The following is a 14,456-nucleotide window of genomic DNA, read 5'->3' as shown; positions in this document are numbered from 1 at the left end:
ATGGGTGAGGTTGGGTTAATGAGTGAGTTTGATGGGTGAGGTTGGGTGAATGAGTGAGTTTGATGGGTGAGGTTGGGAAAATGAGTGAGTTTGATGGGTGAGATTGGGTTAATGAATGAGTTTGATGGGTGAGGTTGGGTGAATGAGTGAGTTTGATGGGTGAGGTTGGGTGAATGAGTGAGTTTGATGGGTGAGGTTGGGTTAATGAGTGAGTTTGATGGGTGAGGTTGGGTGAATGAGTGAGTTTGATGGGTGAGGTTAGGTGGATGAGTGAGTTTATATGTGATGTTGGGTGGACGAGTAGTACCCCCACCATTGTCCATCAGCCACAACCACCCCCATCAACCACAAAAATGCCCCCCCAGCACTGCTCACAACCCCCCTGCCCCCCCCCACATCACCCACACAAAAAGGTCCCCCCATCAACCACAACCTTCTCCTCCCTGCATCATCCCCCCACCCCCACCCCACTCATCAAACTCACTCATCCAACCAACCTCACTCATCAAACTCACTCATCCAACCAACCTCACTCATGTGAGTATATTAAAAGTGTTTGATATCAAATTTGTGACTTTTGTCTTTATTTTATCGGGCCAGCAGAAATTCTGCTGGGCCAGTAACTTTTTGTAGTCACCGGCCCTGCTGGCCAGTGGATAAAAATGTTAATTTGCACCCCTGACTAGTCAAACAGTTTTTGACGGATCTGGCTGAAATTTTTTGACAAAGAGGTTGATTATAGTGCGCATAAAAGCACAGAAGGCGATTTTTGATTTTCGAAAAAAAATTTTTTAGGATTTTTTCAAAAAATTCAAAGTCCCATTGCTCGGCAATGGTGGCGTCCATATCAACGGTGCTCAAAAGCATACAACTAGGTCCTGGTATGAACCTACCAGTCAAGTTTCATCAAAATTGGTTGACTCCTCTGGCCTCCAGAGCTGTCCATTACATACAAACAAACAGACAGACAGAAAACCTGAGAATAACGTAGTCTAGCGACCACCCAATAGTCTAGCGACCACCCAACAGAAAACTGCCGCTACTTTAATAATAATCATTATAATAATAATAATAATAATAATAATGAGCATCCATACAAGAAATTTCAACACAGGAGGTGGATGCCATTCGGCCCATCAAACTTACGCAATGGTTGTTTGTCCATGCTTTGTCATTTTTAAGTCTTGATCATCAAGCAAGGAAGCACCATTTTTAAAGTCTTTGGTATGACTCAGCCAGGGTTAAAACCGCTGAACTCCAAGACTCAGTGCAAACACTCTAACCATGACACCACTGAGTGGTTTTAAAACACATTGCACACAATTGGTCATATCATTGTTGAAAAATGGTCATGGATCATATAGTAGAGCAACAATTAAAGTAGCGGTTTTGGGGTTGGACATTTTGGAAATGGTTTACAATCGACTCACCAGGCATGATGTTCTTGTATACTGGCTGGCACCAACTCCCATCGTGTTGACCATTCGATACTCGAACAGAGAATTCGTAGCTTCCATTCGGGGTGAGATTTTCGAGGCGCACACGTGGACGAGCTGATGTTCGATACGACCATGTTTCTGACTCTGCTTCTCGCTCTCGGTAACGCATCGTGTAGTATCTGACCCAAAAATAAACCACACTTTCAGTTCTTGTGAAAAGAAAACACCAAATCGGATTATCAAAACTGTTAATGAATGGCTCACTGAGACTAACCAGGATTTGTTGATAAATTTCGGTGAAAATGCTCAGTTTACCCAGTCAAATGCTCCCTGGTTTGCAATGTGTTTTGACTTACAGGGTACCTTGGATATTTTCTCTCTTAAAAGAAAGGCTCATGAAAGAGCTTGTATATTAATCATATATAGGACAAAATTCAGTATACTTTTACATGAATTCCAAGCACATTAGTAAATAATTGACAGTGTATGGGATATGAACCTGGGATCTCAGTATCATGATCGATGTGCTCTGTTGAGAACACACAAAAGGCCGATGCATTGAGTTGCATAGAATCTCCGCCACCACCTTCCCCCAGCACCCACCACCCTCCTTCATACCCTGCCTCACATCCACTACAATGTTGGACAACTTTGCAGAAGCTCTGCGTGATAAATGGTATCAAATCCCTAATCCTCAGAAAGCTCATCCACAAATGGACAATGTGATATTTGGATCAATTGACGTCGATGTTAGACCAATGTACACAGCAGATGCCGACTTTCAGTTGTCAATTTGACATGTGATATCACTTGCAAAGAGCCAAGAAAATGCAATTGCTTGGGTTTTACTCGATTAAACAACATTAACTAATATCCAAACAACTCATTTGTCTTTAAACTGTGACTATGAACGTTACGGTATCGTATTGTGGAACATCCATAACTTTTAGTACACACAGTATATGTGAAGCAAAGTTTGCTGTTAGACCCAAAGCATCCCCTGCGTGTCATTTCAGCACCTTCTCAGTCCTCCAAACTGCTTTTTGTTTAGCTGATAGATGGGGTCAGCCCATGTAACGAGTATGGAGTCAGGCGAGAGTACTCGAATGTGCACATTGCTTGGTGGTGCCACCATTTCAGCCACTACACAAAGACAAGAGAAGGAATAAGCCAAATATTTCTATCCTATTCAATACAAAGCCTAACTTTGTTATACTTTGTGATTATGGTATATTACAAGCCTAACCCTTGGGTGAAGCAGAATTCCTTTAAGTTTTGGGATTTCATTGACAGCAGCCCCTGATATCTTAGAGTTAGAATTTTCATCAGTTAGAAAAGAAGGACTACAGCCATTGTTGATTTGGTATGCAAGATGACACTGACAAATCGAACCAGGTCCACCCTCCAGCTAAACCCCCAATCTTCACACCTCCCACCACCCCCCTGCTACCCCTCCCCCCCCAATCACCCCTCAACCATGTTAATGCACCTTTCCCAAGTTGTGCCATTTGTCCCAACAGCAACATATTCAATTGAAATTAGCTGGGGGTAAGAAGATTCTTATTCTTCTTCGGCCAGGTGCAGCACATAGCTGCAGGGTGACATCATTGGCTGATGGCACGGCTGTGCGGCTGATGCAATGCCCTCTGCTGGTTAGGGCAGGGAATTGGAATTTGGCCATGGTGTCGGCAATAGCTCGCCTACTCTTCACGAAGGACACTGTGAGATATTTAAGTACACCAAAGCATGCTAGCAGATGGGACGGCCATTTAACATCTATCGAAGGAACGGCACACGTTTATGAATCACCCTGCCTGTGAAACACTGGCAGTTTATAGCTAGGTCGGGATTCAAACCCAGACGCGACAGTTTAGAGGCGATTGAGTGTGCGTACCTCTAGGTCATCCTGTCTGCCCATATATTTACTTATAAGGCAGAATAAAGCCCCATTCCCACACCCACAAGTATGTCACATTGCTGCATCAAAGATGCACGTTATGACTTCAAATTATTGGGACCTTTGCGATCGGGTCTGCATCAGAATAATTTTGCATAGTTCTGTACCTTGGGACAGACTGTCAAAGGTAATCCTCCTCATGAGGTGAAAAGGTCAAATTTCTCCGAATCGTAGCATTTCCTCGGCTTCTCGTTGTTCTGCAAAGACTGTTTTGCTTCGCATTTTGGCCCCTCTCCGGGGTGCGTGTAGTTACGAAGATGGTTGCATGACGCCATAACACGTCATTGACATGCGACTTATTATCTCGGTCATGATCCACACTCAAAATAATAAAAATTAATAAAAATTAATTCGAGCAAAGGCTCAGGCTACATCCTGCCTTTCCTCTCAAAACAATTTTATTGGGGTCCCTCATGGTTTACAACACATCATGGCCTTCGAAATGCTTTTCTCTACTGGATGGCCAGCTGACCGGTGAAAGCAGCTCTCTGTTGTTGTGGGAATTGAGCTTTGGATGACCGGTCTCTGGGTCGTATCGCCAGTACATGAAGTAACTGCGAAGCTAAGGAAGGGAAAGGGAACAATGGATGAACAATGGAATAAGGGTGAAGAAAGAGAGACGGCATAAGGTTAACAAATTAGGGAAAGAGAGGGACTGTGGGAGGGAGGGAATTGGGGGAACGAAGGGAGAATGAACGGAGGGTAATGCATCACAGGGAAGGGGAAGGAGGAATGGTGAGGGTGGAAAATAGGAAAAGAGAAAGTTGAGAGAGACAGCTGCAGATAAACACTGCCAGGACAGACTGCCTGGCAGTGCTGAAGCTCCAGAGAATTGCTCAAAATGCTTTTATGCATTGGAAAAAGAAAAGACTTTCCTCTTCTTTCCTTCAAACAACTGTTTGCAAATCACATGCAAATCCATCACTGAGCAAAAGATGATTTCAACATCATTTGCAAAAAAAAAATAAAAAGTTGCTGCGAGGAAGATCCACATTGAAAAATACAACCACCAACTACTATAGCTGCCCAGCAGGCAAGCCTCAAGCCTGACGTCTCGAGATGTGCAGTCTTCATCCGGGACTCTGCCGGCCTGGAGCTTGAACAGTGGACAAACCGAGATGAAGATCACTTGTTGGTCAAGATGTCAGAAATGAGCAGCATCGCCGACTGTGCACATACACGAGTTGGTGGTGCCTTCATTTTTAAATAAATATGAAGTCGTCAAAATGGATTCAGCATATGGCAGTCATAAAAGGCTTCAATGTACGTTAGATAGCACTTTACAACATAAATAATTATTCTCCTCTTGATGGGGTTGTTTCGGCACTTCTGAAAGTACCATTCATCAGATATGTAGTAGCATCTGGCAACAAGAAGGATTATTTAGCATTCATGTTAATCCGGGTCTCGAGGCGTCTCAAACGTACGACACTATTCACTTGGGATGGATAATTTAGTGTTTGATTTGACAGACAAAATATTTTGAAATAACCATCGGTGGTTCATCAATTGTTCATTTGTTGATTGTTCCGTCACTTACGAATAGGAAAAGATTTCTGATGGGAGCCATGCCCATTACATCTTTTTTAAAGTGCATTTACATTTAACATCTAGGTTACCTTTTAAAGAAATCACAGTTTTAACTGGAATGGCTCTCAGTGGAGAACATACCTCCACATTTCATGTGTTGGTGTTTCCTTTCAGTTGTCATTTCATGTGTTTGTATCCCACTGATAAGCCGGATCTGAATCCAGACCTTAACCAAAATCGAATCGGCTTGTTCTTGTCTCCTACCCAACTCATCCACCTAGTTTTGTCATAACTCGTCCACAACTTTTTGAGATATCATGCGATACATAGTTTTTGGCCCCCTCTCTCAAGGATAAGTATTTGGAGCCGGATTCGGGTCTTCCCCAAAATTGAAACAATACTTTCTTGTCGCACAGCAAAGCTGTCCACCAAGTTTCGTCAGAATCCATTCACAACTTTTGGACATATCATGCTATACATCATTTTAGCTCGATCATTAAAATGGTGAAGAATCACTTAAACAGACATTGGTGAAAACGTAACCTCCGTCCACTTTCGATGGCGGAGGTAATAACAAAGTGGAAAGACCATTGCGCATTGTACATGAGTGTATGAGACAGGAAATTTGGTAAATCAATAAACCCTTTGACGAGGAAGGAAACGAACATGGCAGCTCTGGATGTGAACCCAGCAGCCAAAGATGCTTCCTCAATCTAAAAATGGCAGATTTCTATTAGCAATGTCAAGGGTCATCGACTTGCAAAGTGATCAAAACATTTCCAAGCCTGGGTCTAAAATTCCTGTTTTATATCTCCTTTCACAACTTACCTGTAATCCACATGCTGGTTTTATGACGACAAAGTTAGACTTAGTGTGTCTCTCCTAAAGTCAAATGCTTTTGTTCGAACATCCAGCCAGCATATGGCATGGCACTCACCATAGCCTTAATCTTTATATGCACATTGCCAGTCGCCTTATCTCTTCATACAGGGCATCCTTTATATGCCTTGTTATGTTTCGAACTTTCCAGCAACATTTAAGCTCGATGGGGGCCACGGAGGGGGACTTTTGATCTTGCAATTAATGGTTGGTGACCCGTTTGCACTTACTGCGGTAATAGCAAGGCCAGGTAAGGAACCATTACTACGACGACGACGTTCATGGCTCCAATTAATCACACCCTTATGCAGAGTCGGTCAGGCTAAAGAATTGCCCAAGTCTTTCACGAACTGGCCAGCCAGGCCTGATGTTAAGCTGAAGCTGGTTAAAGCAGAAAATTTAATTTGTTCAGGGTGCTGATGATAACTCGCCAATTGCCGTGGGATCTTTAACGTCCCGTCGGCCCCAAACTAATTCTAGCAAACAGTCCCCTAGCTTAATGTCTATCTGAAGGACGGTTCGGCCGTCGGGTTAAACTCGTTAAAGTGAGGGAAATGGTTAAACCATGGTATTTTCATGAGATCATTCTTATTATTATTTTGTGTGCAGCACAAGGCTGAAGGGTAGCATGATTGGTTGAGGGCACGGCCGTGCCGCTGATGCAATGCCCTCTGTAAGTTAGAGCAGGAATTTGGAATTTGTTCAGGGTGCCAGCGATAGCTCGCCTACTCTTCACGTGGGACAACTACTAATACTACGACTTATTGGTATGCCCAGCTAAGGGATGTAGTGACCCCACTGCGAGTTGACCTTCTTGCACTTCGTTCCCTTGGGACATGGGGAACGAGAGATTAGGGCAGGAATTTTGGAATTTCTTGGCCATTGTGCCGGTGATAGCTCACCTCCTCTTTGCGAAGGGCACCATGATCTTTCACATCCATTAATGAATGCCGGCAGACAGGACGCCCAGTTTAACGTCCATCCGAGGGACGGCACACATTGATTAATCACACTGCCTGTGAAACACCGGGGAGACAGTTTATAGTTTGGTCGGATTCAAGCCCAGGCTAATTAGCTGTGAGACGAGTGTGCGTACCTTGGAGGTCATCCTGCCAGCCCTTATATTACATCACTAGCAAATACCACCTGTCGCTTTGCTGATGGTAATACTAAAAGGGGGAGGGAGAAAAAGAGGGGAAAAGAGGGAGAGAGGGGTGGGGGAGAGAGAGCAGGGAGAGTGAAGAGGTGGGGGGGCGGAGGAGAGAGGAGAGGGAGGGGAGCGAGGAGGGGTGGGGGAAGAAAAGAGTGCGAGGTGAGAGGAAGGGAAGGCAGACATGTGGTGGAACATTAATTACGATTCATATTGTCTCATCAAAATGATTCTGCACAGAATAACAGTTAAGATGGAAACAAAATAATGTCTGAAATCCATTTTCTACCGGTCATACTATAAAAACGGCCTGGAGACAAACTCCTGTGTGGAGACAAACTCCTGTCTAGACAAGTCCAGAGACAAACTCCCGTCTAGACATAACTACCAACCGGAAACGTCCGGAGCCAAGCTTTCCGGAAAAAAACACTGCCCCAGACGTGTCCAGAGACAAACACCGCCCGGACGCATCCAGAGCCAAGCTGGCCAGAGACAAACACCGCTTGGACATGTCCGGAGACAAACTCCTGTCCGGATATGTCTAGAGACAGAGACAGACAGACAGAGAGAGGGGAGGGGAGAGGGAGGCTGAGAGTGAGAGTGAGAGAGGAGATGCAGGAGGAGGGTACTGCACTGTATTGGGAGGGGGTAGAGCACGGATGGGACAAAGAGGGAGGGGTGGGGGTAAGGGAGTTTGCAGAAAGAATATGTTGTGCGTTATAAACAACACACACACACGCACACGCACGCACGCACACGCACGCACGCACACACGCACGCACACGCGCACACACACACACACACACACACACACACACACACACACACACACACACACACACACACACACACACACTTGGCTAATAATTGGCAATTTTTCAGGAATCAGCAGATTGGATCCTTAGTTCAAATCCCACTTGGCTGTTGAATTAATACCAGGTGGGGTTGCCTGCCTGTCATCCTTCCGAGGTCGGCAAAATGAGTGCCAGCTTTCTGGTATCCCGTGTTGGAGTGGCGACTTGTCCAGGATTGTGCCCAATAGCCAAGGAGACTGCTTAGGCAGCACAAATGCTCTGCACAGAGTATGGTCCCAATGGATGGATGGATGGATGGCAGGTTGGAGTCAGTGTGATTACCAACTACTGTACTTACTGTATACAACCCAGAAACCTTGAGTAGCTTTCACTGAAAAACAATGTTGCATTGATATACACATTTCAGGGATATGGTCACAAACATTATTCTTTATAAGCAGCTGCGTGTGATGGGTATAAAAAATATTTGGCTCAGTAATTTAGAAAACATGTTAATACGGCAAACGGCATGGAAATCGGGTGTTATTTCACAAAACTCGCTCTGGGCGATGGAACACAAACCACTCACTCCGGGTGACAGAGCATGAACCACTCGCTCCGGGCGACGGAGCACGAACCACTCGCTCCGGGCGACGGAGCATGAACCACTCACTCCGGGCGACGGAGCACGAACCACTCGCTCCAGGTGACGGAGCACGAACCACTCGCTCCGGGCGACGGAGCACGAACCACTCGTTCCGGGCGACGGAGCACGAACCACTTGCTCCGGGCGACGGAACACGAACCACTCGATCCGGGCGACGGAGCACGAACCACTCGCTCCGGGTGACGGAGCACGAACCACTTGATCCGGGTGACGGAGCACGAACCACTCGCTCTGGGCGACAGAGCACGAACCACTCACTCCGGGCGACGGAGCACGAACCACTCGCTCCAGGTGACGGAGCACGAACCACTCACTCCGGGCGATGGAGCACGAACCACTCGTTCCGGGCGACGGAGCACGAACCACTCGCTCCGGGCGACGGAGCACGAACCACTCGATCCGGGCGACGGAGCACGAACCACTCGCTCCGGGTGACGGAGCACGAACCACTCGCTCAGGGGGATGGAGCATGAACCACTCGCTCATGACTACGGAGCACGAACCACTCACTCTGAATGACATGGCACAGCAAATACGTCCACAAAGCGTGAACGATTCCCTCGGAATGACGTAGTGTAGTACCACGATCGACAATGCACGCTCGGCAAGTGGCTTTAGCATTCATGCAAGGACTCCAATCAAATGGTTAATTAGGAACGGTTGGCCAGACTGTCGGTGCATACCATGAAGGATCCCTTTAACTTTAAAGCCCGTTGTCACCACACACGCAGCAGTTAATGGAATAAAATGAATTAATGAAATAAAATGACTTTATCGACAAAAGAGTTGCAACTCAATGCAGAACAACTCTGGAGACCGCAAAGTTCAATCGCCCGTGAAATAAACATTGCAGAAAATCCGCCATTTTGCCTGCTTGTCTGTGCACGTGTCACGTGGTACATCGGTTCGAGATCCACACAAACGTTATAACTTTTTTTTTTAAACATGTGTTTTTTTTTCCAGATTTGCTTTGATTCCCTGTAGAGAACCTCAAGAAACCTACGAAAATACAGACACAGATCTGGCAGATGCTATGGATAGACAGTCCCTCTGGTGGACAAGGCGCAAAGTCAAGCAGTGAATGCATTCAATCACATACAGCACAATGAAGCCAATTAATTTTGTTACGTTCCCAAATTTTTTGTCCACTCAATATAATTTTCCACACAATAGAAAAAGATAAGTATAATACTTTGGAAATTTCACATTTTCACGTGTATCGATGAAGAAGGAGGGAACATAGGCTTGCTTGCTTGATTCAAGTAAATCGGTATATGGGCTTCGTTATAAGACTGGTTATTTCTTGGAGTTTTCTTAGTATGCATGCAAAGTTTCAGGCTGATCGGTTTTATAGTTTTGGAGTTATGGAGGAGACACACTGACACATTGACAGACTGACACACAGTCTTTATGAGTACAGACAATATCACTGAGAAACGCATAAAAGGGAAAGGAGGAATAAAACCCGCCTTACCTGGTGCTGCTCGATGTGTGATTCTATGCAACTGAATAATTGGTTGGGAATCGTACCCCTGTCGAGCTCGGCCAAAGGAAGGATGCAAATGCTGGTTGTGACGCTGGCGACTCAACTGCAGCACCGTGAGCCTGTTACCCGCCGAGCTTATCCGTAGCTGGACAGGAGGATTATGATCTGGGAAAAGCACATTTGCAAAACGCACCTTTACATAACGTTGAAGCTCGACATGAAATTAATCACAAAACTTTTGTGTCATTTGGGAGAGCCCAGTTTACTTCTCAGGGTGCGCGTCCAGCGTGACGTTTACGACGTGCGGCACTCGGGTGCAGAAGGCACGTTTACAAACACGTTTCAATTACGTACACCGATTGTTGGGCAGAATTCGCCAAAAAAGCGACATGGCAACTAACCATTCAGCCCCCACTCCCCACCGCCAAAACAAATCAATTTTCATTTTGTTTTTTTAAACTTTCAAAATTGTTTTTTTTTAACTTTCAAAAGTTTTTTTCAAAACTTTTAAAAGTTCTTAAAACTATTCCAAAAAGTTATTAATCCGATCAAATGTCAGCGAATTGTGAGCACGACGCATCACAAAGTTCAGCTCACTCTATGGGCTTAAATGGTTTTGTGCAAGTCAAGGATATTCAGATTCATTTAGATTCATTCACATGAAAACCCTTGGGATTAAATAAAGCATTGGATGTGTGTGCGAGCTTAGTTGTGGAATACAATCGACTGATTATATATATATATATATATATATATATATATATATATATATATATATATATATATATATATATATATATATTTAAATTAAGCATTGATTCACAAACTCGAAAGACTGGTTTAGAGTCATACCTTGCCCTGCGAGAAGACCCGCAGTCATCGCCAAGACCATTAATCGATACAGTTGACACGGACTCGAGTCCATCATTCCGTCTCCCCCTTCCCTGCAAGCTCAAATGAAAATTTCCCTCCCGGATCCCAGGGCGAATCGCAGCCTTTAATACTTCGGACACCTGTTGCGATGTTTACGGTGTTTCCCCAAAAGGAACGACGTAGACCTCCCAGGACACGGGTCTTGGGTTTGCCTCGATCCGCGTGTCTCTGAGGCTGCAGTTATAGTTCGCGTTGTCGGGAGGAGCCCCAGAAAACGAGGCCGTGAATTGGAACGAGAGTAAGGAGGTGGGGTGGGGGGTGGCTTACGGATGGAGGGGTGTGACTGTGAGTATGGATTACAAAAATCCCAAAGGTTCGAATCCCAAACAAGAACATTAGTGGCAGATGATTTGGATGGGCCACGCGCAACGAGCTGCACCGAGTGAACGGTGATGATCATAAATTGAGAGCACCAACTAAACGGGCCATAAAATGACGAACAAAACAGAAGAACACGAAACTTTATTGATCGTCGTTAATGAGAAAACATCTTTATGCCACCGTTATTTTACCCTCCCCTGAATTGTTGATACGTTCATGTGTGGGATGCCACGTTTGAATACAGACTCGCAAAAAAAATGTCGTTGCGTTTCCTTGGATTTGCGAGCTCTGGTTCTTTATCGGCTTCGCGCCATTCCATTGGAGAGTTCGGTGGAAGATTTGGCGGGAAACCTGGGAAGCGCACGCGAGGCTTTCCCCCCTCTCCCCGAGCAGCGGTAAAGGTCGCCACCTATTGACCACACCTCGAGCTGTGGCATAAACGAGGAATAAAGGAAACTCGTCGTGAGAGCAGGCCATTCAGCCAATCATGCCTGCGTCACAACAACACCAGATTAAATAATATATCCGTCAAAATGACGTCATTTCATTGGGAGGAATGGGGATGAGAGCATGTGACACGCTCAGGAATATCACAAGGGTGATAAAATAAAAATGGGGAAATATATTTACTTTAATACATTTTTAAAATCTTTTTTTCGGGGGGGGGGGAGTAGATGAAGGCGGTTTTGGGGCGATCATAGCGATCCATGGAAGTACCTCCTGTGCTGCTGCCCTCCGCACGGAAGCTCACCGGATGACGGGGTTGGGGCAAAGCCTTCGGGCCCCATTCCTTGATGACAGGAGGAAAAACATGGGGTAAACTTCCTGGGTCAGATTGTGGTGTGTGTCGGAGTGGTGCTGAGGTGTCGTCCATCGGACGGCGGTCTCCTTGCGTTTAGCTGTGATGGTCCCTTCGGGTGGGTGCCTGGAATGTCCTATGCCGAAGAGATGATAATCACCTGACTGTTATCATCTGAGCTCAAGCGTTTGGACATCGGTGTTGCTGCACTCTCTGAGGTTCGGAGTCGGGATTGTGGCGAGATCATGGTGGGTGGTTACACCTACTATTGGTCTGGTCGCTCTGATGGTTACCATGCCCAAGGAGTTGCCGTAGCTGTGCCCAATAAGTTGACTCCAATGATAATTGAGGTAACACAGGTCAACAAGCGTATTATGAGACTAAGGATTCATCATTCCTTGGGTGTTGTTTCCCTGGTCGCTGTCTATGCTCCAACTGAGGCGAGTGATCTCACCGTGAAGGACACATTCTATGCTGCGCTTGAGTCTGTGGTTGATCGGTGCCCCAGACGAGATACACTTATTGTCTTGGGGATTTTGAATGCATCGACTGACACTGATAGGGATGGTTATGAGACATGTGATGGTCCCCAGAGGATTGGAACATTCAACCAGAATAGCACTAAGTTCCTTGACCTTGCAAAAGGTCGCGAACTTAGGATGGCGAGGTAATGGTTTCAGTGCCCACAGGCTCATCTCTGGACTTGGTATTCCAATGCTGGTGGTGTGGCAAAGGAGATTGACCATGTGCTCTTTGATGGTTTCTGGAGGATGATCCAGAACTGCAGGGTCTACCAGAGTGCTCATTTTCTCAATACTGACCAACGGCTTGTAGTACAGTCAAAATGTCGGATGATCTCCCACAAATTGCAACAAAAGCAAACTCAACAGATTTTAATTCCTGGATATGTCCTCAGTGACAGAAAAAAAAGTCCTAAGGGATCCTCTGGGGGGGGGGGGGGGGAGTCCTGAAATCATGGAAATCCAATATGGCCACCACCCGGTTTCAGGGAAAATGAGAAAATTGTAAAGATTGATATTTTAATATGTAAATATATGTTTTTTCTGCATTCTAATTGTTTCTAGTTATGGTCAGTATATTGATATACAAGAATAATTATAAAAAAGTGAAATGTATTGAGGGTAAAATAAAAAATGATAGCTTTTTTGTCCAAAAATGTCAATTTTTTTGTCCCGAAAAAAAAATATTCACCTGATACTGATTTTGGCTCCTGGACCAAAAAAAAAATAAGAAACGTTGAAGACACAATATGAAATCAAGTCTATGGCAGTACAATATAATTATGTAAATCATTGAAACATGACAAAATTCACAATTCCACTCGGGACAATCACATCTGCCTGACGAAAGTTTCGAAATGAAAATGAAAATTCGCATGAAACTCAGAAAGTACATCCATTATAAACTTACTATACATGTTGAGAAAAATCAAGCGTATTAAAGTTAGAACTCGACAATGTCGTCATCATCCTCATCATTGTCACATGGAGTGTTTGTGCAGCCAGAGCCCCTGCAGTTTCCACAAGCTGGAGTGCACTCAATGTTGTGCTTCTTGCATGTGCATCTCAAGGTGCTACATTCAGCCTGGCAGTTGCACCTAATGACACGTAACATCTTTTCACGAGCTGGAGCTATTGATGTCTGAAGTGGCACAAAACCCTCGTCACACTTCTGCCAACCCCAGTCTGTGGAAGAAGTATGCAAGTCTGACATCTTGAAACGAATCAAAGACCACCTTCAGAAGCATGCCGAGTCTGCAAGGATATCTTCTAGAGCTTCAGCGCTCTGGGTTCAGTATATGGACACACTAGACATTCTACGCAAATACATCCGGGCAGAGCGCACTGGGAACTGGGCACGACATCTACAGGCCATCCAGGAAATGCTGCCTTACCTGGCAGCCTCGGGCCACAACCTGTATGCCAAATCTGCGAGGGTGTATCTGCAGCAGATGTCCAACCTCAAAACTCAACATCCCAATGTCCAACAACATTTTGATGAGGGGTTCCATGTGGTTCGACGAAGTGATCGCCTGTGGGCAGGTCTTTCATCTGACCTGATCATCGAACAAGTTCTGATGAGAAGTTTGAAGACCAGCGGGGGGCTCACATGAGGGCGAGGAATGACAGAGCAACAACGGCTGGTATGGCTACTATCAATGCCTGCCTGTGCAGAAATAAACCAGGCAATGCAGGAGCTTACAGGTGTGAACTACAAAACTGGAGAGCAGAAGGACATGACCAAGGCAAGACAATCTCGTGACTGGAAGGACACACTATCAGCTCTTCAGTATTTACAGGAACAGAATCCGTTCAGTCGTGATCCATGTCTGAGGAACATTGCCACTGGAGTTCATGCACAGCCCACCGTCAACGTCGATACAGCACATGCTGTAGGAGCCAAAATATTGAAATCTATGGATGGGAAAACACCTGCCGAGTACACATTTAAGAGGAAAGACCAAGTTGTCACCCTCGGCA

At 45.4% G+C, this 14,456-nt stretch overlaps 1 protein-coding gene across 3 annotated transcripts in view; it reads right to left on the bottom strand.

The window, feature by feature from the left end:
* Nucleotides 1–11,026, bottom strand: part of LOC147010702 (uncharacterized) — a 94,378-nt gene extending 83,352 nt beyond the window's left edge. The window contains exons 1-5 of one of the 3 annotated variants that reach the window (XM_085859906.1): nucleotides 10,755–11,026; nucleotides 9,891–10,067; nucleotides 3,869–3,958; nucleotides 2,459–2,582; nucleotides 1,431–1,618 (exon numbers count right to left, since the gene is read on the bottom strand). In XM_085859906.1, coding sequence (XP_085716032.1) covers nucleotides 1,431–1,618; nucleotides 2,459–2,582; nucleotides 3,869–3,958; nucleotides 9,891–10,067; nucleotides 10,755–10,830 — 655 coding nt within the window. In that variant the 5' untranslated portion in view covers nucleotides 10,831–11,026. Of the gene's footprint in view, nucleotides 1–1,430; nucleotides 1,619–1,938; nucleotides 2,407–2,458; nucleotides 2,583–3,868; nucleotides 3,959–9,890; nucleotides 10,068–10,754 lie in introns of those variants that run through there. The other 2 variants (XM_085859908.1, XM_085859907.1) reach the window with 2 other exon arrangements.
* Nucleotides 11,027–14,456: the final 3,430 nt, after the last annotated feature.

Source organism: Eptatretus burgeri, chromosome 16, assembly GCF_056783735.1.
Source record: "Eptatretus burgeri isolate ZD-2024b chromosome 16, Ebu_testis_v1, whole genome shotgun sequence".
Lineage (NCBI taxonomy): Eukaryota > Metazoa > Chordata > Myxini > Myxiniformes > Myxinidae > Eptatretus > Eptatretus burgeri.
Note: the sequence above shows the minus strand (reverse complement) of the source record. Positions and strands in the feature narration are given on the sequence as shown.